We start from the raw sequence: 25300 nt of genomic DNA, 5'->3' as shown, positions 1-25300 counted from the left end.
TAAATGTATTTTATTTTTAAACCACTCAAATGATTAAAATGCTTTTATTGTGGCTGACTCACTCATTCTGATGTGTGAAATCTACTTTGATTTCAGGGATAAAATACATGCCTCTTACCTTCTTGAACTTGTGTGAGTAGCAGAAGGTTGCTTATTCACACCATTTATTCTGTGAAACTGAGTTGTCATGTGAAACAGAAGAAAGTTGCATATAAAATAATTAAAAATCACTGTAAGCTTGGCTTTATGCATGAGCAAATGCTGTAGAATGCTGATGCAGCAACTGTTGCAATTTGTTATAATAAAAAACAAAAAACGTTTGCTCTAAGTATCAAGCCAAATTGGAATAACTTGAATTTGGTGTGTAGCCCTACTTTTCCCATCCTCCCCAGTAACTGGTCAGTTTTGGCACACAGCCTTCCATTTCTATTAAGAATTTAAAATACTTCAGCCAGATTCTAACACGGTGCAATACATTTTGTCAAGATAGTTCCAGCAGTGGCAAGCAAAGAAGTTGTTCTCTATTTTATTGGAACTGGTAACTTGGATAGTAACTATATCTATTTTAAAAAGAAAAATAGCAATTAACTCTCCAAAGAATACCAAATAGATCTGTTCCCTCAATATATAAATATAGGTAAGGGATCATGTCATATTTCAGTAATATACTTAAGTCTGAAAGCAAGAATGTGTAATTAGGGCTACTTGAGGGCAAACATGCACTTGTGCATTCATCGTTTATTGGGTATGAATTTAAAATAACTGCTTACTTCTGCCACATCACATGAAGGCAGGCAACTAAATATTGACAAATTTTATAAATGCTTGTATACAAATACAAGTCTAAATACAAATATGGGTGCAGGTGAGGGCCTGGTATTAAATTAGGATAGTGATATAATAGGCATCACAGAAAGTTTTTGGAATGATGATGATCAATGGGATGTGGAAATACCAAGGTACAAAATATATAGCAATGACAAAGTAGGTCAGAGTGGTGGGGACATGGCACTATATATGAAAGAAAGCATAGAGTCAAATATAGTAAAAATCTTATTTACATAGACTCTCTGTGGATAGAAATATCAGAGGGGTAGCCATGTTAGTCTGGGTCTGTAAAAAGCGACAGAGAGTCCTGTAGCACCTTATAAACTAACAGAAGTATTGGAGCATAAGCTTTTGTGGGTGAATACCCACTTGAGCTTATGCTCCAATACTTCTGCGTCTGACGAAGTGGGTATTCACCCACAAAAGCTTATGCACCAATACTTCTGTTAGTCTGTAAGGTGCCACAGGACTCTTTGTCGCTTTCTATAGCTAGAAATCCCATGTTTCAATAATAAGAGTATAGCAGTAGGAATATGCTACTGACCACCTTACCAGGATGGTGACTTGATTGTGGAATGCCCAGGGAGATTAGAGAGGATACAAAAACCCAATAATAAGAGGAGATTTCAATTATTCCCATATTGCCTGGGAACATGTTACTTCAGGATGGAATGCAGAGATAAAATTTCTGCTTCTTGGAGCCGCTAGTCCTGGAACCCACAAGCAGACAGGCAGTTCTTGATATAGTCCTAAGTGTAGGCAAGATCTGGTCTATAAGGTAACTATAGCTGAACCGCTCGATAATAGCAACCATAATGTGATTAAATGTAACATCCCGGGGGCATGGGGAATGAGAATACCAAAGAAACACACCACAGTAGCATTTCACTTCAGACAGGAGAACTGCGGAAAAATGAGGATGCTAGGAACAGTCACAAGAAGGAAATGCCTGCAAGCTGCATGGAAACTTTTTAAAAACACCGTAACAGAAGCTCAAACTGTATGTATACTTCAAATAAAACAAAAACAGGACCAAAAACTACCAGCGTGTCTAAACAGAGTGGTTAGAAACAAAAAGACATCTTTTAAAAATTGAAAGTCAGATGTACTGAGGAAAATGGAAGGAAACAGAACTTTGGAAAGTCAAGTGTACAAGTATAATTAGGCTGGCAAAAAACGAATTTGAAGAGCAAATAACAAAAGACACGAAATCTAACAAGCAAAAAACTAAGTACATCAGAAACAGGAAGCCTGCCAAACAATGCATAGGGCAACTGAACGATTTGAGACGCTAAATGGGCATCGGTCTTTAATGCAGAGGATGTGAGGGAGATTACCACACCAGACCCATCTTTTTAGTTGACATATCTGAAGAACTGTCCCAGATTGAGGTGTCAGTAGTGGAAGATTTAGAACAAGCTAAACATGAATAAGTTATAAGGACCAGATTGTATTCCCCCAAAAGTTCTAAGGAACTCAAATATGAAATTACAGAACTACTAACTGTGGTATATAACTTATTGCATACCAGGTGATTGGTAGATAGCTAATGTGACGCCGGATTTTTAAAAACCTCTAGAGGCGATCCTGGTAATTATGAGCTGGCAAGCCTAACTTCAGAGCCGGGCAGATTGGTTGAAACTGTAGTAAAGAATAGAATTATCAGATACAGAGATGAACACAATATTGCTGGGAAGGAGTCAGCCTGGCTTTTGTAAAGGGAAAACATATCTCACCAATCTATTAGAATTTCTTGCTGGGGTCAATAAATAGGTGGACAAGGGTTATCCAGGATATAGTACACTTGGATTTTCAGAAAGCCTTCGATAAGGTCCCCCACCAAAGGCTCTTAAGCAAAGTAAGGAGTTATGGATTAAAAGGGAAGGTCTTCTCCTGGATCAGTAGCTGGTTAAAAGAAGGAAACAAAGGGTAGGAATAAATGGTCAGTTTTCACAGTGAGGAGAGGTGAACAGCAGGGTTCCCCAAGGATCTGTACTGGGACCAGTATTGTTCAACATATTCATAAATGATCTGAATAGGAGGAGAGACTTAAAAGAACTAGGGCTGTTCAGCCTAGAAAAGAGACAACTAAGGGGGCGATATGATAGAGGCCTATAAAATCATCAGTGGTGTGGACAAAATGAATAGAGATGTGTTATTTACCCTTTCACGCAATAGAAAAACCAGGGGTCACCCAATTAAATTAATAGGCAGCAGCTTTAATTAAAAAAAATTAGCTTACAGTTAATATGTCCTTGCAATTTTCAAGATTTTTAAAAGCACCGTGTTTTGAAATGCAGCCCAGATATACTGTCAGTGGGATGAACAATATGCATTATCTTCAATGACAGGTAAAAGAAATGAGGTAGAGGTTGCAATAATGCCTGATGGGCATTTTTGTGACCAGAACTTTATTTGTTTTGACATCCACTGCACTATACAACATTGCTCTTTTATTATTCTAGCCTCCTAATTGCTGACTAATAGTTCAGTAATAAAATTCAATAATTGCAATGTATAGACCAGGGGTCGGCAACCTCTGGCACGCGGCTTGCCAGGGTAAGCACCCTGGCAAGCCGCGTACCAGAGGTTGCCGACCCCTGGTATAGACCTACATTTAATTTGAAAGTTTATCATTTTCTGATATGTCTTATATAATGTATGTTTAAATTTAATCTGATAAATACAGTGTCATATTTTATTAATAATGCAGCTAAAGTCATTTTCTTTAACAAATTTATCTATCTGCAGATATCACTCCTCCGCAAACAGCTGGGTATATGGAAGTAACAGACCTTAACTCAAAGAAACTTAAATACATCCCTATTCCCAGGTATCTGATTTCCATCAGTAAAACAGCCTCATCTTGTAGGAATAACAAATACAATTCATTAAGCTCTCTTAGTTATTGGCTTTTCTTACTTTTTTATGTGACACATGGGTGGGTTTTTGGTGCACTGTTTCCTTATTACCTGTTGGATTACTTAATGTTGTGAAAGTAGTTTTTACTCCAATATGCAGAACTCTTCAGCAGCTGTATATGGTGTACCCCTCTATTGAAAAGTTGTATTTATCCATTAGCTGGAAAAAATTGGTGTTAGCAATTGATATCAGAGGTACCTTCCTCTTCTCCTTTTTCTCCCCTCCCCGTTTCCTCTCTTCTCTGTCTCACCCTTTCTCTCCTCATCTTCCCTGCTTCTTTCCTTCTCCCTTTTCATCTCTCCCTTCTATTCTTCATTTTTCTTGCTCTAGGGACTTGTATAGAGAGGAAAGACAGTTCAGTGGTAGGAGGATCTGGGCTCCAAGTTCCTGTTCCACCAGACTTCCTGTGTGATCTTGGGCAAATCACTTAAGTCAGTCTCTGCCTCAGTTCCTGTAAAATGCAGTTTCTTGCCTCACAGGGGTGTTGTATGATAAATACCTTTAAAATTGTGAGTCTATATGAGTACCTTAGATAGATTGTGTGGCCTCCACACTGCAGTACCTGACAACCTACTTCAACAAGTGCCAAAGTATAATTTTAAAAGCATACTTTGCTTATGAATTATCATTTTTCACAATGATAAAGCTTTCCTTAAATAAGTCTCTCAACTTTTCATTGATACTGTGCATGTGTGTGTAACCAAAAGGTATGAAATACTGTATTGTACTGATTTTAAAAAAACCTGTCTCATTTCATATGATCTTTAAGGGCATGTATTGAATGAGGCCAGATCCTAAATGTGTTCTGCTTCCTTCCACTTGAACTTTGAGGGTACATATGGAATTGTTATTTCATGAATTTTGAATGCTTCATTTTGCATCACTGACATTCTTTAGTTTAGTTTTTTTTAATGGAATCTACTATGTAAATGAGCAATCTACATTTCTGTTTATAGTACAGTGTAGTTTTATCTAAAAGTGATTGTTCATCCAGGTTTCTCATGGTTTGCGTAACTAAGTGTGCTGAATATATTCAGCCAAAGAGCAATTCAGCAGCTAGATCTTTTGTCCTCTATCAATTGGTAGAGAGAACATTTGGCAGGGAAATGCAGTGTCTGCAGGGCCTCATCACATAGATTAAAAGGTATGAATTCATAGTAATACAGATGAATGTCCTCTTTAGGGCTTTCCTCCAAATCTGGGTGGGTAGCTTGTATTCAGAACCTTTTTGGTTTCAGAGGTGCTGCTTATTATGGAGCAATGATAGTTGCTTCATAAGTGAGATTGAAGCTAGTTTTCCATTATAAGCCCTATTTTCGAACTCTCAAAACATCCCCCAAAAGGTAACATTGTGCCTGAAATTACATATACCACATGTTATGTCAACATTAATTCTACCTGTTAAAGTTTTCAAAAATATGTACAAAGGTCCAAATAGATTATAAAATTCCATTTCCTTTTTAAGGGTTCATTTCTAATACCCTATAACACAAACTTATACATATACTAAAACATTCCTAACTACAAAAAGCTAGGTATGTTAGTTGCTACACCATATATTTAATATAGTTAAAATAACAAACATTATTGCATAACAGGTACAGTGCTCTGAAAGTTCTGGAGCTCAGCTTGGCATGCTACGATTTCAAGTAGTAGTAAGCCTAAGACTTTCTGTGAGCTGTAGCTGTGTCTACATGGTAAGTTACTGTGCGGCAAGCTGGTACGCTGTAGATTCACACTCTGGCTTCCCGCACGGTAACTTGCCATGTAGACAAGGCTTACATCAGTTTAACTTCACACCTTTAGTTAAATCGGTGCCACTTAGTGTGTAAACCAGTTCTTAGAGAAATTTTCCGTATTATTTCAAGTTATTTTCCAAAGTTGCTAGCTTGTGTTTTTTTCCCATTAATTTTCTACATTTGTGTTTTCCCTTGCCAACTATTTAAATATTTTTATAATGATAATTTTATCATATCTTTTTATTTCGCTTCTCTGAGCCCTCCTGTAATTCCCAGCATGATAAGTTTGGGATCACTAATAAATTTGCTGCTGCCATCTGAATGAAGGTCATTTATAGAGGTTATAACAGTCAGGATACAAATGCTCTTTTGGATTTCTGCTCAACTTCCCCATTTTCCAGTTTTTCTGCGTTGCTTTCTTCCTGTCTGACCTGATTATTTCACCCCCCCTTGTTCTCTCTAAAACAGGGGTGGGCAAATTATGGCCCCAGGGCTGCATCCGGCCCTTCAGACATTTTAATTCAGCCCTCGAGATCCCGCTGGGGAGCAGGGTCCAGGGTTTGCCCCACTCTGTACGTGCCATGGCTCCGCGCAGCTCCTGGAAGCAGTGGCATGTCCCTCCTCCGGCTCCTATGCTTAGGGACAGCCAGGGGGCTCTGCACGCTGCTCCTGCCCCAAGTGCTGCCCCCATAGCTCCCATTGGCCTGGAACCGTGGCCAATGGGAGCGCAGGGGTAGCATCTGCAGATGGGATGGCACGCAGAGCCGCCTGGCTGCCCATACATGTAGGAGCTGGAAGGGGGACATGCCGCTGCTTCCAGGAGCCACTTAAGGTAAGTGCTGCCTGGAGCCTGCACCCCGATCCCCTCCTGCACTCCAACCCTCCCACCCTCCAAACCCCTTGGTCCCAGCCTGGAGCACCCTCCTGCACCCCAACCCCCTGCCCCAGCCCTGATCCCCCTCCCACCCTCCAAACCCCTTGGGTCCCAGCCTGGAGCACCCTCCAAACCCCCAACCCCTCATCCCCACCCCCAGCCAGAGCCCTCACTCCCTCCACACACCCTAACCCCCTGCTCCAGCCTGGAGCCCCCTCCCACACCCTGAACTCATTTTTTGCCCTGCCCCAGAGCCCACACCTCCAGATGGAGCCCTCACCCTCACCCCCTCCTGCACCCCAACCCCCAATTTCTTGAGCATTCATGGCCCGCCGTACAATTTCAATGCCCAGATGTGGCCCTCAGGCCAAAAAGTTTGACCACTCCTCTAAAACGAGCGGACTGATCTCCTTAAAAATAGATTGGAGATAGAGGTTACTTATACAGCATATTCCATGCTACATTTATCTTAGCTATCTTTTATTCAGCTATCAGTATTATGCAAACATCTTTCCACCCTATCTAGTTCCAGTATGTGGTGTGCTTTGGGTAATATAGTGGGACTGCCAGGTCCAGTCTTGATCTCACTTGGATTGTTGATGGATCATATTCATGAATGTACAACTTTCTGTGACCTTGCTCAAATTTCAAGGGTATTTTTTTTAAATTGGCACCATGGCTGCAGAAATATTCTCTCTAGTGTCAATTGTGACTGTTAAATAAACCATATTTGGCTTTATTTTTCAGATCAGTGTCTCTCTCTCCATATACATCATGGCTGTCAAAGATCTCAGACACAGATGTTCTGTTGGCGCCACTGGGCAAAGTAGGTTTGGTTACAGTGGATATGGGCGGCAGTGTCAGGCTTTGGGAGACAGGACTTGACAGCTTACAGCGTTCTCTGCAGGACTGGAGAAACATGATTGGACAAGAGGACGGTAGACCTGTGCAGGTAGGACTTTAAAAATCTCAAGTTAAAAACATTAACAAAATGTTGCCAGTGAGTTGAAGTTTCTAGGTTGTTTAAAAAATAAATTATGATTAAAAGTATCATGAAGTAGAATTAGGCCTAGACCAGCAACAAAAATCAAATAGATCTTTTTACTGAAAAGTCATGGGGTCCTTTAAGAGCTTATTATAGGTGGAGCTGGTAGTAGGCAGCAGGATTAAAACAAACAAAAGGAGGTACTCCACACGATGCACAGTCAACCTGTGGAACATGTTGCCAGGTGATGTTCTGAAGGCCAAAAGTATAACTGGATTAAAAAAGAATTAGATAAATTCATGTAGGATAGGTCCATCAATGACTATTAGCTGAGATGGACAGAGACAAAACCCCATGTTTCAGGTATCCCTAAACCTCCAACTGTCAAAAACTGGGATTGGACAACAGGGGATAGTGCATTTGAAGTTATCCTTTTCCGTTCGTTCCCTCTGAAGCATCTGGTTCTGGCCACTGTCAGAAGACAGGATGCTGGGCTAGATGGACAATTGGTCTGCCTCAATATGGCTGTTATGTTCTGGTAGCGATGCCTGTTGTTACAGCTGCCTAAACATTTCCAGGAAATCCTCCTGTTTTCGGTTTGCATTTTTGCTAGACTTTAACCATTTGGGCTGAAATTTTCCAAGCTTGCTTTCTGCCTCATGATAGCCTTTTTTTTTTAAAGTTTCAGTGAAAATATTTCAGTCATTTCCAAAATAGATATTTTTCCAATATTCAAAGAAATTATTGGGAATTGTTTTAAGAGCTGTACCACCTCCATACTTTGGAAAAGGGACTTGAAACTTTGCAGGAGAATGGTCCAGTTTTGAGAGTGGTGTCTTTTGCTGTCCCCATGAGAATCTAGGCAGATTGGGCCAAATTGCTTGCGCACACAAAACATATATACACATGTATCAGCTAGTGTGTATGTGCACTACAGCAATATAATGTACAGAATTAGCACTATTGAAATGTCTCATAATCTGTATACTGTTAGTTAGAAGAAGTTTTCCTAGACTTGAATCAGTAGGACATGAGGTTCAGGAGGATTTGAGTTCAATCCCAGCTTTTATCATACATTTCCAAGTGGCCATGCTGTGCAGTATATATTACACACCTCTGTATAGCCCCACGTAGCCATAAATATGGTACTCCCTTTTTGTCTCTTTGTAGTCTTTATATGTACTTATAACTATTTCAGTTATCAATCTGTATAACCCCTTTTCCAGCACTTTCAAATGTGACAGTAGATTTAATATTTTCTAAATAAAATCTTTCCACATTATTTTCAAGAGATCCAGTAGCCCGAAAGTATAAATTGGATGTAGTAGGCAGAAAGTACAATTCTCCTTTCACTCACTCTTCCTACCCCAACTCCCGTTCTACAAGACGTTCTGCATTTATAGAAATTTGTGCAACCACTGACCTGCTCTTGTTACTGGAGCTCAGCGAATGCCTTTCATAAAAGTCATGAGAAAAAAAAACACTCTTCCAGTACCACATTTGTGTTATTTATTGCTTTACCAATACCAGACATTTTCATTGTCAGTAAAGTAGAGCTAGTGCCATCTAATGGCCAAATACAGTCGGTTTTAATCAGAGCATTTTGGTTGATGCGTATCAAGTATCAGAGGGGTAGCTGTGTTAGTCTATATCCACAAAAACAACAAGCAGTCCGGTGGCACCTTAAAGACTAACAAATTTATTTATTTTTAAGGTGCCAGAATCCTCGTTGTTTTTGGTTGATGTGGTTAACAGCAAAATATTACTGTTCTTATCTTGGAAGAACAGTGTCAGGATTACTGGTTTTAATTAGTTTGTTCTGTAGCTCTCTTTTGATTCAGTCTCATCGAATTACTAGAATTTCAGTCAACTCAGATGAATATTTAAAAAAAAAACCCTACTTTGTGCTTGCGAAGTACACTTCATCTGAAAATGTCAAAGCACATTACAACATTGAGTAATAAGTATTACAGAAAGGCTACAGGATTTTCCCAAGCTCACAGGGTAACTCAGTGGCAAGTTAGTCATAGAATTTAGTTCTCTTGACACCAAATCTTCCTAACTACCAGACACGTTGCCACTTTGTTGGCTATAAGATTCTAAAAGTTAGAGATAGAAAAATCCCCTTAGCACATCTACTTCTTCCTTCTGACAATGCAGACAATACGTCTCCTGTCAACACTGTCAGATTTTAAAAGTATATAACATTGATTTGAACTGAAAGGTTGAGAAGAAACTCCACATTTTGGTCTAGAAACTCAGACCATATTCATTTCTGTGCATTTTTCAACTTTATACTACTATTTTTTTTTAAGGTCAGGATTTTGAGATATTACAAATCACACTTCCTGCAAAATGCATTATTTTCAGCATACAGCATTTTATAGCGCATCAAGTAAATAATTTAGCATTTGGCATTTAACTTATCTTTTAAAAAAGATGTTGGCACACAATATGTGCACATTGTGAAATACAAGTTTACCTGGTGTAGGGAAATGAAAAGGCACTTTTTCCATATGAGGTTAGCCGTTTAATGGACATAGACGTAATAGCTTTGTTTTATACATGGTATTTATTTTCATAAGCTAAGGGATGATATTGCAATGCATAAATATGTTCTCAAGTTATCCTCTATCAAAAGTAAAAATTATTACCCTGTCTGAAAGCAAGAAACAAGAAATGTGAATTTAACCTTGGCCTCAGGAGATACCGATGAGCTGGTCTGCTAAAATAGCTGCATCTAAATATTGCTTAATACACACATGTGAAGAATCAAAAGTGTCTTGCAATCACATTTGTTCAAGTTGTTGGACTTTTCCTGGGTATTTAATGAGATATTTCTGACCCCTCCACCAAACTCCGCAACATATCTGCAAGGCTTCTGTCCTTGGAAGCAAAATGGTTTAAAGTCTCTGATAGGAAGTATGTTCTGATAGCTGGGGACAGGCTCCAAACAAGTTTTAGTTTTAGCTTCTGGACTTGTGCTTTGGTTTCTGCAAGCAGGCGTTAAACCTCAGAACTAGGCAGTATGCACATAAACGGGCAAACAAATGGAAAACAAACAGTATTTAAATAAAATGTCAACAAGGACTCTCTGAACTTTCTTTAGCTACAGCAGTTCACGAGGCTAAACAAATATGGATAGATTTTAGGCAAAAACACAACTGTTCCATTTTGCCTTTATATTCATCAATTGGGATCCAGTGGTATAATCGTTTGTTAGCCTTCAAATCTGTCAATATTTGTTTCATATTGTATATACACTCAGTGTTCAAGCCAAACCGTGAGGCTACAAAATATAGTTTCTAAAAGTAAAATTACTTGTTAAAAGTAATTGTAAATTTTCCCTATTTCATAAAATGTTTGGACTCTGTGTGTGTCAGGGATTTTATATAATATGCCAAAATGTTTACATATGGGTGTCTGAAGTTAGGCTTCTACGATTATATTTAGGCACCTAGTAAAGTGGCCAGATTTTCAAAAGTGCTGGGCACCCATTTATGTCAATGGAGTTACTAGATGTTCTGCGAGTCCAGCGCACGCACACACACACACACACACACACACACACACACACACACACACACAGAGAAACCTAGACATTACAAGCTTTGAGATACATTTTAGAAGTTGCGCAGAGTTTAATAATCTGTGATTATACATCAGGTACTTTATATAGCTGAAACATTCAGAGCTAGCTTTCCATCTCCAAGTACAGAATTAAAATAAATTACTCATTTCTGATAAGTTGCCATCTAGCAACATTCCATGTGGTCAGTACTCTTCACATTTTACTGTTGTAAATTGCTGCCAGAACTGGAACATGAAACTTGCTTTACTTAGACTCAGGGTCAGAATTCCGTGTGTAGAAAATTATAGTCAAAATGTTAACATTTTCAGAAGCCTAAATAAAACATCTGAAACACCAGTCCCTGGTAAATACAAGTGCAAATAAAGTGCTCAGGTTAAAAAAATTGCAAGAGATGTGTAAAAAATTTCCTACACATTGCAGACCCCCAAAATCCAAAACAAATGCTGCCACTGGTGGCTTATCAGAGACATCTGACCAATGCACTCTCATATCTTCATGGAATTTTTGTCTTTGTAGCTATGCTGCTAAGTGATCCATTGTGACATGTGGCCAAATTCTCAGTCTCAATCTATATAATATCACCATAAAAACTTGTCCATTAGATTCAAGACAGTTTCTGTGCTTTGGGCACCACGAGTGTTTGCTGAAGTGAGCTGCTCTATCCCAAACCAGAATTCTTGCCTTTAAAAACAGTGGTAGTTGGAGAGGAGAGTTGTTTTTCTTGAAGTATGTGTCAGTATGCATCCCATTGTCGGTGCACATGCATCTCATGCACATGAGATCATAGTCTTCTGAAGAGCAGTTTCTGTTGGAGGGCACAAAGCACAGAGCAGCCACGAACCTCCTTCGGGTCCCTCTTACCACCAATGGCAAGAGGCCAAACCAGGCGAATGTCCAACCCCCCACTACTCAACTCTGTAGAGACATTCAGACTTTTGTCAACCAACTTTAAGAAATCTTTATCTTCATGCTCCCATTAAATTGGACATCACAGAAAACTATTGGTCATCCCACTGTACACTAAGATGAGGTGCTTTGTGCCAACCACCACACCTCATGGTGGACTCACCCCTCTCAAGAATGGTTGATTGTTTTACTTATTTGTTTTCAGTAAAGAGAAACATCATGGAGGGTTTTGGTGTTTTTGGCCTCAGCACTGGCCAGTTGGCACTTTATTAATGTGACACTCAGTGTTCCCACAAAACATGAATCTGGCTGTGCCTTTACCCAGGTAACTGGGAGAGTTAATGCTTTATCCTTATACAATACTTCACATCTCAGAGAACCTTACAGACATATCTACTCTTCATGAGATCTGTCTGAGGTAAGTATTATCACTGCTTTGCATATGGGGAGACCAAGACAAAGAGAAGTCAGGTAACTTGCTCAAGTTCTCATCAAATCTCTAGGAAAATTTGAAATAGAATCTAGGAGTCTTGACATCCTCGCACTGAAGAAACTGAAAATGCCTGCAAAAGATTATCTAAGACTTTGGATGTTAAATCTTTATGTTGTAATGTGGCCAGATCTGGGGTACCAAGACCAGTTAGCTCAGAGCTAGAGCATAAAGCACATGCTTGCTGTTGTGAAGAGTACAATATAGACAGATTGAGGAAAATTCAAGGTAACTGAGTAAATTGATTTTTCTCAAAGTAATATGCAGCAAAGCAAAATGGCTTCACAGCTCTCCTCGCAGCACTCAAAAGAACAAGTCAGAGAACATGATGTCTTTTAAACATAGCCACATAAAATACTAACTAATTTTATCATATTGCCCAGCTCAAACATTGAAAAGGACAATATGTTTCTGTTCACAATAATTAACAATCCCCTCCACCAATAACTAAACAATTTAATGCCCTTTGCTTTTATGTGCCTAGAGGTGCACATATACTGCAATAAAAAAAACCCTATGTCTCAGAATCTCAGAGCCCTGGTTAATTGACTTGGGCCTGTGGGGCTCAGGCTGGACCCTGGGCTCTGAGACCCTCCTCTCGCAGGGTTTCAGAGCCCGGGCTCCAGCCCAAGCCCAAATCCAAGCCCAAACATCTACATTGCAATTTTTAGCCCCTCAGTCTGAGCCAGCTGACCTGGATTAGCTGCGGCTGTGCCATGAATTTTTTTATTGCAGTGTAGATGTACCCTAACTGAGAAATCATGCAATAATGAGAGAACTTTTCTTGATTAGACAGCGTTTGAGTGGGTTTGGCAGCTTTGCATAGTGAGATTATGGCCCCCCCAAGATTCAAGCTTTCTTCTGCAAACAATTTATGAACGTTTATTAGATTTGGGGAAATTGTGAGTGAACAAATATGGATGCAAGTTGTGTACTTAGAAACATTTAAAATATATATACTCTCAAAAACTGTTAAAGTTGAGTAACATCAGTAATTTATTATCCCAAAAATAAGCATTATAAACCCAGGAAATTCAGAAGTAGGGATAAATTTACAAGAAATCCAAGCATGTTAAGGTATGGAAATGTACAGGTAAGGCATCCAAACAATCTTAACTCTGCCATGTAGCAATGCCACGAAATAACCAGACAGTTGTGATTAGTGTATAATAGTGTTTGTAGACCCACATTATTTCAGACTGATATTTTTAAAGGAACATTAAAATTTATAGGTGATATAGTTACATGAAAAATATACATCTGTTTTCCCTTGCAAGAGTTAACTCCTAAAGGTCAAAACTCTGTCAATGGGCTGCCCACTGTAGGGGTTCATAGAGTGCCCTCCAGTCACCAAAAAGAGGAGCCTCATGACTGCAGTAGCCCCTTAACCTCCTGTTCTCCTCTCCCAGGGTTGTTTGATTCTGAGATCTGTGCAGTTGTGATCCACCAGCTCCTTCCATGCACCCTAAGTAGGGGGACTTGGGGAACACTTGAAGGCTCCCTTCATCCTTCCTGTCTTGCCTTCAGCCCACCAAAACTAAAGCACTTTTTTCCCCTGCCTTTGGGATCTTTTGCATACGTGGTGCAAGATTTAGCTGCAAGTGAATAATAAGCCATAAATTAGTTTCACTGTATAACATTTAAAATATATTAGAAAATGTGAGCGCTAATAGAGACTCTCCTTTTCATTCTGTAATCTTCACATTTTGCACTAAAATATGCAGCACAGTGCATGCAGACCACTGAAATATGCACCCCAAGTATGGTTGAAGTAATCTGTGTTACCAGTAACATGTCCGAAGATATAAATTTACTGCAGCCTCCCAGAAAAAAAATATTGTAGCTTTTACTCAGCACAGCTCAGCCATGCCTCCACTGCCGCTCCCAGAGTTCGATGAGAGCTAACATGGTTATATGTACACGGGCAGAGGAAATCAAACCTTTAGTCGTACTGTAGACATAGCCTTAAAGAGGCCTAGTCTTCAGAGTCAGGAGAACAAAAGTTTTAGAATTCAGCAACATATCTAAGACTCGTAATTGTAAATACCAATAATTCAAACTGCAAGGGGAAATGGGAGAAAAAAGTGAGGGGGGAAAACCTAAAATGAGAATTTTCATAGACTAATGATTGATCAGCAGAGAAAGACAGCAAAGCCTTAACCTCATCACACATGAGGAAAAATTAGTTTTAGGGGTCTTGAGTCTTGTATTCCCAGTAGAGGTCATTGGAAGTTCAGGTGAAACATAGTTTCATTGAAAAATGCCAATGCCTTGTAGTAAAATGTTTCACTAAATCTATTACAAATTTGAAAAAACTTTCATTGCAACACAGACTGGTTTCCATTGGAAACCTGCTCGTGTTTCAGGCTTCACAGCTCCACAGGAAGCCTGCCAGTGCCTGAACCCCTAGCTAGAGCCAAGACTAAGGGGTCTAACAAGATCCCCACTCTGCGGCAGCATCCCTGGGAACCCCAGCTGGAGCCAGGGGCCAGTCATTTAAGTAGTCTGTGCCTCAGTATCCTCATCCGTAAAATGGGCTTGGTAGCTACTTCATCAGGGTGCTGTGATGGTATATTAATTAATGTTGTAAAATACTTCGAGATCCAAAGATGGGCAACACTTATTTTGCACGTAATTACAATGCAATACAAGGGAATTACTCTTAATTACTTTGGAGTAAATCCAAAGCAACATTAAGTTCAGAGTATTATTGAAGGAAAAGAATCCTAGAGAGTTGGGTTTTTTTGTTTTTTGTTTTAATGGCAGTGTCTTTTCCTTTATCTCTGAGATGTCCCCCTTTCCTCTCATGTAGTCTGAGGGCAGATAAGTTGTAGTTGCATACTCAATTCTCCATAATTTTCACACAGTCCTGGAGCATCCTTTTTTTTCTTTCCTCTCTTCAATTGTGCGTAAGCGACTCTATAGTAAGTTATTCACCTTTTAAGTGGGTTAATACTTTTATTTTTATCCAACTCATTATTTCCATTAATTTCCTGCAGCTGTAAAATATTATACTGCTTGAGGAAGTTTAGCACAAAAAAAGCTTAGTTGCTCAAATTACTTCTAGAGTTAGGTGTTATTGAGACTGTTATATGATTGCAACTTGCACATGCTCTACACCCAGAAAAGACATTGGTTCAATCTTGTGCTCACATGCATCAACTCAGTTTGGAACCCAGGTTGCTGAACTGGGAGTAAAATTATAAAAAGCTCCCAAATACTTTCAAAAGTGATTTTGGTGTTTAGAAGCTGAAGTCCCATTTTCAGTTAGACTTAGGGTCTAAGAGCTTGTAATATTTTTTGAACAGAGAGTTAGGGTCCAGAGTCACTTAAGTGCTTTGGAAAATTTTATCCTTTGTCTGAAATATTTTTCAGTTAGTGTTGATGGAGTAGAGGGGAGATTTATTCTTTAACATTGCCTTGAAAAATGAGCCTATGACATTAAATGCCATATTTATAATGAAGTTTGTGCGGAACATGGCTGCAATCCTTTGTATCTGATAAAAGGGAAGATATTTAAATGACATCATTTACTACATGTAGCTACAGACTTTCTTGTTCATTAATTGAAAGGTTAACATTTTCTATATTTTTCTTTTATGAGAATAATTGCTTATTCTGACCACATGAGGGTATCAGTGAGCTAAAAACGCAAACAATTCTCATCCTATTAAGTATCCGTGCATTTGGAATAACCATATTTGTGAGAGTCAGACCAGGTGGGGAGAACCCCAAATTCCTGAAAATTTCACTCTGTGAGTAAAACAAGGGACTCTGAAAGAGATGAAGACTGGGGATTTTAGAATTAGTCATACTCTGAGTGAAGGCTGCACAGTCAATGTCTGGAATTCTCAGTTTCATGAGCTCCAGGTATTCCAGCTCTGACCCATCCAGGATCCTCTCTGATTCTCAATGATGGGAAGTCTCTGCCAAACATGGTGACTGACACCACTCTGATTCTGTGGCCTCCCGCTGGCTTGGGTGATTGGCTCTAAAGGAGATAAAGGAATAGCAGATACGTCCATTACCTGTTTCAGAGGTCAGCACCTATGTGGAGAATGAGACTAGAAAGCCAACAACCTAGAGACCCCGACATGTTCATGACTTCAAAACTCACTGCTGGGTGAAAGCAGCTCAGCTCCTCCCTCAGTTCATTATCATCATCAGTGAGACAGATGTTGCAACTCCATGCAATGTCTTTGGGGACTATTTTATTAAATGTATGAGTGGTTTATGTATGATTGTGTTCTGCTTCACTGGGGTGGGTTAGCACAACTTCTCCAGGATTAAGGCAAGTCACAAAGGCTAAACATTCCAGAGAAGTTCCACCCTTGGGGTGGTTTGCATATCCTGGTTCATCCTGGGTTTTCCAGAGACTAGGAAAAAAGAAAGGCCTTTTGATATAAAAAGATGAGCTTGAACTGACTTGTGGCCTTTTGATTCAACAAATAGTAGGGCTGCCAATTTTCTATTGCAGAAAAAAAGAACATCCTTGCCCCACTCTGCCCTGCCCCTTTCCGAGGCTCTGCCCCTGCCCAACCCCTTCTCCAATGTCCCGCCCCTACTCACTCCATCCCTACTCCCTCCATCACTCGCTCTTCCCCACCCTCGCTCACTCATTTTCACCAGGCTGGGGCTGGGGTGCAGGAGGGACTGAGGCCTCCAGCTGGGGTTGCAGACTCTGAGATGGGGCCAGGAAATGATGCATTTGGGCTGCAACAGAGGTCTCTGGGCTGGGGGTGAGGGGTTTGGAGTGCAGGAGGGGGCTCAGGGCTGTGGGTTGAGGTGCGGGAGGGGGGTGCGAATTCTGGGAGTGAGTTTGAGTGTGGGAGTGGGCTCAGGGCTGGGATATGGAGTTGGGGTGCGGGTTTTGGGCGGCGCTTACCTCAGGCAGCTCCCAGAAGCAGCTGTCATGTCCCTCCAGCTCCTAGGTGGAGGGTAGGCCAGGTGGCTCCATGTGCTGCCCCCATCCACAGGCGCCACCCCCACAGCCTCGCTGGCCGCCCCTGTGCCTAGGAATCAGAGGGATATGCCAGCTGCTTCCGGGAGCTATGCGGAGCTGGCAGCTGCAGTCAACCGGACTTTTAGCAGCCCAGTCAGCTGTGCTGACCAGAACCACCAGAGTCTCTTTTTGACTGGGCGTTCCAGTCAAAAACCGGATGCCTGGCAACCCTAGCAAATGGACATGCCTTTCTGTAAAAGGGGAGGTCCCAACCCTTGCTGAGGGGTTGGAAGGGATGTTGGGCTGTCAGACTCTCCAGGTAGAAGATGGTTGATTTCTGGGTGTTTAGAGTGTAGATTTACATCTGTTTATTGTTTTTTATATGTTTTGTCTGTAAAGCTTTTTTTAATGTGTTTGCTTGGAAGAGCTGTATGGCCTCTTGTAAAAACACTGTCATTGTCCTTTGAGATAGTGCCTCTTTTTAGAAGGGAGTCAGTCAAAGCGTCCCAGTCCAGACACAGGTGATGGCTGGAAACCTGAGACCTGACTGGCACTCCTGGAGTGGATCACAGAGCGAGGGAATACAGATGTAGTTATCCTGAAACAGTGACATCATCATCAGGGCTGCCAACTGAAATCAGAGCCTCATTGTAGGCACTGTAGAAACGCGTAACGGAAGACAGTCCCTGCCCTGAAGATTTTACAAACTAATTAAAGAAAAGAGACAAAGGGTAAGTGGGTACAATCCCAGCTTTCTCCTAGAGCAGAGAGATCCAGTACAAAGTGCCTCTTTCTTTCCCCTAGAAATGTGGGAGACCGTAGCTTGCAGAAATAATCTGTTGCCCAAACAAATCATCCTTTAGTGCTGTTGCTCAAAGTATCTGCACCAGTGTGTGGTGTGGCCTTAGAGTGATGACACGTTATCAAACAAAAATAGTTCTGCCATTATTAAACTTACTCTGTAATCACTGTAAAGACACAAGGTATCAAAATGTTAGATCACGTAATATGTTACAGTAATACTAGATTGTAGGTGGCTCACCTGTAAAACAAAGCCAGCAGTTCAGTCTCTTCCACAAAGCTGAGCTATAATATCTCAGATCCGTACTTTCTTAAGGAAAATTTGACATTTGGTCTAGCTTGTGGGCCCAAAGGCTGTGGAAAATCATCATCTTTCTGCTTTCATATGCAGTTCCTTTCAAGTTTTCTTCTGCAAGTAAAATCTCCCTTGTTTGCAAATCAGAAACTTTGGCTTCCCTTCAGCTCTGTTCCCATTATTGACTCTCTGGGCTAATTTAAAAGAAACTGTATTCTGAGATGTATCCAGGTTAGTACATGAGATGCTCATTTTTCAAGTAAATCAGTTCTCATTTCAGCTTGGTGAGATCAGGAATATAAAATGGTCAAATATTGTTCTTGAATCTGGTTAAATGTTTCACTCTGAAAGCCTGAGTTCAAATCCTGGTTAGATCCCAAATGAAAATGACTATGGGAGACTCATCCTTGTCTCAGATGTTTGTTCATATCACTAAAAGTCACAATATATCTTATCATCGGCATTTGGAATATCAGCGATATTGTATCCAAGAATTGATGTACATTGGCAGATCTACATGGGCTCACATAATGCTGTCCCACACAGTGAATAAAATTTATAAGAAGGCCTAAGTCACAAGTAACAAATTAAAGTCAATGGGACTTAGTTCCTAAGTCATTAGACGCTTCTGAAATTTCATTTATGTAATAGATTCACTCAATAATTTTAAAAGACTCAGCATTAATTTAGCATGGTTTCTTTTTCATGTAGTAAAATAAACTGCCATACAATGTAATCAGAAAGTAATTAGGAGTTCTTTGAGAAGAGAATGAGAAGTATTTCTTCCACAATCTATATGCTGTAGTCATTTGTTACTTGGTGGAACAGCATGTTAGGAAAGCCATAACTTCATAATCTTTCAAACAAAAAAATGACTTGGAAACTTGTGGTGATGGCAGATAAAAAATGGAATTTACGTGTGTTAATAAAATAAAGAACATGTTGAAGCAGAACAAGATGCCTGATTCCGTGTCTTTTCAATGTTTCAGTGTGTTCAGCTTGCGATAGGGTTAAGATGATTAACTAAAAAAAGTATTTTGATTCCCTCATAATCCTGTTTTATTTATGACTGACCAATATACTGTGTATGTTCCAAACCATCATATAATAGAGGAAACATGCTTTCAGCATTTTCAGATCTGCGTGGGTACATTTTTTAGAGTTTATGCAGCTTTCTTACTAGAGACATAGTGCTTATGTGTTGCTAGAATTTCATGATATAGTTTAAAAAATTAAAGGAGTTGTGCCATTTTTGCAGGAACACAAGATGATTGTCATCTCTGTAGGTAAATCCACTGCAGAGATGCAACTATCAATGTGCTAGGACTGGCAATATGTTTAACTCATTAATTCTTACTATTACAAGGAGATAGGTAAATGTTTCTGACCAGTAAGATTATTTGTGTAGACTCAGGAGAGAATAAGAAAGAGGGGAACTGAAGAAAGGAGCATTGAAAGTTGTTGATGGAGTTGTATCAGTGAAACTGTTTTTGTAATATGAGAAGATGACGTGTTGTTTCTTCAGTGATAATATTTGATACACTCTGATATTAAAAAAAGATGTATTAGGAGAGATGATGTGAGTACTGAAGGCCAGTTGGTAGTGAAGGCCTTGCTGGAGTCCTAGACATGGCAAACAGTATGAACCAAAGATGGTGAACCAAAGTAGGCCTTAATAGACTAGCAATGCTGGGTGTCAACTAACCAAGTAAGCACATTTGTGACCTGAGAGGATGGTACAGGAACTATGTAAACACATTCCGAAGAGACAGTACAGGAACACATCGATCCCTTGTAAAAATAAGGAGGAGGTGACAAGGTAATGGATGAGGATGTTTTGATCAAACTACCAGGGCCACCCAGAGGATTCAGGGGGCCTGGGATCTTCGGCAGCAGGTGTCCTTCTGCTCTGAGTCTTTGGGGCACTTTGGCGGTGGGTCCCGGAGCCAGGGCTGGCTTTAGGCCTATTCCACCAATTCCCTTGAATTGGGCCCCAAACCCAGTGAGAAGCCCTTCCCTGGCTAGAGGAGCCTTTTTAATTTTTAGTCACCCAGCGGCGCTCCGTGTCTTCGGCGGCACTTTGGCGGCAGGTCCTTCATTGCTGCCAAAGACCTGGAGTGAGTGATGGACCCACCGCCGAAGTGCCGCCGAAGGCTCAGAGCAGCACCTAGTGAGTACAAGCCCCACATGTTTTATTTAAGTCATTCCTGCTGAGGCCCCGTCTAAACTGTTCGAATTGGGCCCCGCACTTCCTAAGGCCTAACAGTGGGTAGTTTATTTGGTTTTTTTAGATGAATGTTGAGAGTTACTCCTTGACAAAGGCAGAGATCATCTCAATGTGCTGTTCAAGAAGGGATAACATTATTGAGTCACCAGATGGCTCCATTGCAAATAGTCTTATAAATTTACTTTGACTGACTATACAGGTGGTTAGGTCTTAGACAAATGCTGTTAGTTGTGGTTCAATTTGTTTTAGAAACTGAATAGATCACCAGTGAAGTGGTTTAGTGACTGACTCAGTCACTGACTGAATCGTTACTTAGGTACATCTGCCACCTACAGGTTCTCTGCCACAAAACATATAATGTCAAAATAATACAAGAGGAGGATGGGATTTTGTACCTCAGCTAGGAGAATAGGATGCAAAACACTAATATGATTGTCCTTCCTGCAATAAACGAAAGTGCCTATATTAGAATAGCATAAGGTCCAGAACATTGTTGTATTACTGACGATTTGGACATGGAGCACTAATAATGAACTTGTGTGTATGTAAATCTGAGTGGCAAAGAGACAGCGATTTGGGATAAAGACTAATAAAAGGTTAGCTAGTGAAGGCAATAATTCATATGCAAGATTTAAATAAATAAATGAGAAATGTAATACTAATAAACTTTTTTATACTAATCGGTGTTCACTGAATTCCTGCTGGCTAGAAGTGGTATTTCTTAAATAGGAAAAAATCCATATTGTTGCCCAGAGTAGATTGGTAATGATACTGTTGTGGAGCTACAGAATCTGTCTCTGGCTTTCTGAACAGCCTCTTTGTTCAGAGGGGTTTGAAGTATGTCAATTCAGTTCAACTTCTCTTGCCCAGAAATCTTTTCTTTTCTTTTCTATGAAAACACTGGCCTTCAAAAAACATTCTCTTGCCTTTCCTGCCCCTGTAAATTATTTAATCAACTTCTAAGATTTTGTAGGAGCAATTCAAGGTGCTAGGATTGAGCAAAGCTGATAAAAACGGTTAGCAAAAATTGTTCAGAAGTTTGTCAGTTGGTTTTGCATGATTTCATGCCCCCTGAAATGTTTACTTTTTGTGACAGATTGGTGGACTGAGTTGTTAGAAAGGAATCATGCAGGAACTTGAAACGCCACTTTCATGTGAAAATTCACCTTTGTGAATTTGGAAAAAGCATGAGAAGGTGGTGCCAATCACATCCACATGATCTAGTGCAGGAGTTGGCAACCTTTCAGAAGTGGTGTGCCGAATCTTCATTTATTCACTCTAATTCAAGGTTTCGCATGCCAGTAATACCTTTTAACATTTTTAGAAGGTCTCTTTATATGTCTATAATATAGAACTAAACTATTGTTGTATGTAAAGTAAATAAGGTTTTAAAAATGTTTAAGATGCTTCATTTAAAATTAAAATGCAGAGTCCCCTGGACCGGTGGCCAGGACCCGGGCAGTGTGAATGCCACTGAAAATCAGCTCGCGTGCCACAGGTTGCCTACATCTGATCTAGTGGTTTAAACACGTTCCTGGAAGCCATTGATTCTGTTCCCATCTGTGTCACACTTATATATTACTTTCCAAACATTTAGCAGCTAGATATTATTTCTCCTATTTTACAGATTGAAATACAGAGGTTCAGAGAAGATACATGATATGGTCATTGTCATACAACTGCAACTGATCAGAAAACTGGTCACTTGACTTCCATTCCTATACCTGAATCTCTAAACAACAGAATGCTTCACAGGCAAGACAATTAAGCCTCACTCTGTCTTTGGTTTAAGAATTGGTAAAGTAAGGGCAGTGGTATTTACCAAAGCATAAAATATACATGGTTTTGAATGTCTATTGGCAGGAAAAGAGGTAGGTCAGAAATACTGTTCCTCATTTTACAGATTCAGAAAATTAGGCATTAGAGTCATGGAATAAAATCCTGGCCCAATAGATTTGAATGTTAAAATTCCTATACACTTCAGTAGGGCTGGGCTTTAACCAGGAAATGTAGGTTCTATTCCTGATTTGTATGACCTGTGGCATGTTACTTAACAGAATAGACTCATAGACTCATAGGTCAGAAGGGACCAATATGATCATCTAGTCTGACCTCCTGCACAAGGCAGGCCACAGAACCCTACCCATCCACTTTTATAACAACCCCTAACCCAGGACTGAGTTATTGAAATCCTCAAAATTGGTTTGAAGACCTCAAGCTGCAGAGAATCCACCAGCAAGCGACCCAGAATCTCCATGTATACATGTAATAATATGTGTTTACTAAATTAATGTTTGTTGTAAATGTAAGGTAGTATTAAGACCAGAGTTGGGAAAGCACTTGGGGACTTTCTAATTCCATCTGTGGCTTCTATGAACTTTGTCTCCATTTTACCTCCTTATCCTCATAGTAGCTTTTTTCAAACTGGTAAGAGAAAAATTTTTAAGCAAAAGTGTCTTTTAGATATTTTCACAATCTTCAGATAGTGAAAAACATTTTGCATGAACTATTATCTAATCATTTTGAAATTTTGCAAAAATGCCTCAGTTTTACAGGCATTACACAACATCCAAACCTGGCAAATTTCAACAGCAACAATCAAAACCATTCTGACTATTTCACCCATCACTAACTGTGACAGGGTTGGGATTCACCACCATGGCACCTCCCGCCGGTCGCTCTGGGAATTAGCTCAGTTCCTGGGGCACACCCTCTGCTGGTGGTGTTCCGTCCATCATCTGTTCTCTGCTGGTGTCTGGACCCACATCGTTCCCCGCTCAGCAACATCCATTTCAGGCCACTGCCTTCTGACAGTGTCTCCTAGTCCATCCTCACCCCCTTTTGGGGAGGAGAGGTTAACAGCAATCTTTCTCTGCACTCCAGCCACAGTGGTCAACCACACCCAAAAGTCTAACCCTTTGTGTTAGGGGTCTGGTGCAGTCCACTACTGCCACATCCACTGGCTGGGTGTCCGTGCAAGGGGGAAGGTGGGGACCCAGGCCCACCATCTACACTGGGTCCCAACCCAGGGATCATTTGGCAGCAGCCATCCTGTCCTCCTCCTCTCCCCTTGTGCATCTCTCTCCCTAGGATGCTTCCCCTTCGGCCCCTTTGCACCTGGCTAGGCCCTTCCCTTAGGGCCTGGCAGGTAGCAGGCTGGAGTTCCCTTCAGCTCCCCCAAGCCTCTCCTAGGCAGCCTTTATATAGGGGCTAGCCTAGCCCTGATTGGCTAGCTCTAATCTCGGCCCTGATTGGCTGCCGGCCTGTGCAGCCGCTCTGGCCTACTCTAGCCCCCTCTCGCATGGGAGTGGGGCAGCCGCCTCACCACACTAACACTAGTACTATAATGATGGTTAGTAGCTTTAGAGCAGTATTGAAAGCACACAAAATAACACATACATTAGTGTTTTCTTGATAACTATGGATAGTGTTACTCCTTTCTATGTGAAAATGACCCTTTCCTGTGGGCTCAATCAGCACTATTGACATCAGTAGAAGTTTTACCATTAACTTTAATGAAAGCAGGAGGACGCTACAGCAATAAAAGCAGTGAGGGGTTTTTTTTGGTTTTGTTTTTTTGCCTGAGTCCCTTTCCTGCCCAGCAGTTTTCTACTCTCATGCTGATTATAAAACATTTTCTTCATATCTTCACCAGAAACGGTTTTACATTAAAGAGAAAGAGCAACACAGAACACTGCTCTGTACTTAAATACCAACATGCATATAGCAACTTTTGATATCAATTTAGTCTGAGTAGGAAATTCAGTTCATTTTTTAATATATATTCACTATAGTGTTGATATAGAGAATGTTCTGGGGAAAGATGTTCTTATGAACTGTTAAACATAGCCTAGGGCAACATTTTTATAAATCCTTTTTACAGTTTAAACAGTTTAGGTCCAGGAAAATCCATAGTCTTGTACACAGACACTGAAGGAGACACTTCATTCTATGGGGAAACATAATCCTTCATCCTTTGAGTCATCCTGTTTTTGATTGTTTATTATTTCTTTCATATCAAGAATATTCACCTCCCAAAATGACGTATGGGAAAAAGTCCCTTAATAAATTACTGATATTCAAGTACAATCTGGATTTTATTAATTTTTCAGTACTGAAACATTACATTTGATAGAAAAGGAAACATTCTCCTTTGACTAGGATTATGAATTGCAGGGCTTTGGCAAAGGCTACAGGCAAAAACCTGCAGCTCCACTGCGCCGGAGCTACTCTGCGCTCCAGCTCCAGACTCCGCTCCCAAGCCCTGATAAATTGTCCCATTTACTTGTACTGTATGTTACTAAAAGGGCAAAACATTGAGCTAATTTTTTCCCTGTGGTGTACAACTGTGCTAGGAGAGAGAGGAGGGTAAAATGAGCTTTCTCTTTGCACCTTAGCAGGATTCCTACTTTGTGGTAAAGACAGTTCTAGGAAACTAAGTGTTAGGAAGGAGAATGCACTTTATTTTTTTTTAAGCAGCAGTAAGAAGTAACTTGCAGTTGATCACCATTTTTAGTCTGAATTTCAGCCCTGTGTTGGTGGAATGACTCTAATTCAGGGGTCGGCCACCTCTGGTACGTGGCTCACCAAAGTAAGCACCCTGGCAGGCCAGGCCAGTTTGTTTACCTGCAGCGTTGGCAGGTTCAGCTGGTCACAGCTCCCACTGGCCGCAGTTTGCTGTCCCAGGTCAATGTGGGTG

The 25300-nt window shown here is 40.5% G+C and overlaps 1 protein-coding gene across 6 annotated transcripts in view; it reads left to right on the top strand.

Annotated features, from left to right (window-relative positions):
- VWA8 (von Willebrand factor A domain containing 8) overlaps positions 1 to 25300 on the top strand; it is a 274959-nt gene that overhangs the window by 210106 nt on the left and 39553 nt on the right. For 5 of the 6 annotated variants that reach the window (XM_050946839.1, XM_050946858.1, XM_050946824.1 and 2 more), the window contains 2 exons: positions 3580 to 3661; positions 7111 to 7315. In XM_050946839.1, coding sequence (XP_050802796.1) covers positions 3580 to 3661; positions 7111 to 7315 — 287 coding nt within the window. Of the gene's footprint in view, positions 1 to 3579; positions 3662 to 7110; positions 7316 to 22228; positions 22315 to 25300 lie in introns of those variants that run through there. The other variant, XM_050946868.1, reaches the window with a different exon arrangement.

The sequence above is a fragment of the Gopherus flavomarginatus genome, chromosome 1 (assembly GCF_025201925.1).
Source record: "Gopherus flavomarginatus isolate rGopFla2 chromosome 1, rGopFla2.mat.asm, whole genome shotgun sequence".
Classification (NCBI taxonomy): Eukaryota; Metazoa; Chordata; order Testudines; family Testudinidae; genus Gopherus; species Gopherus flavomarginatus.
Note: the sequence above shows the minus strand (reverse complement) of the source record. Positions and strands in the feature narration are given on the sequence as shown.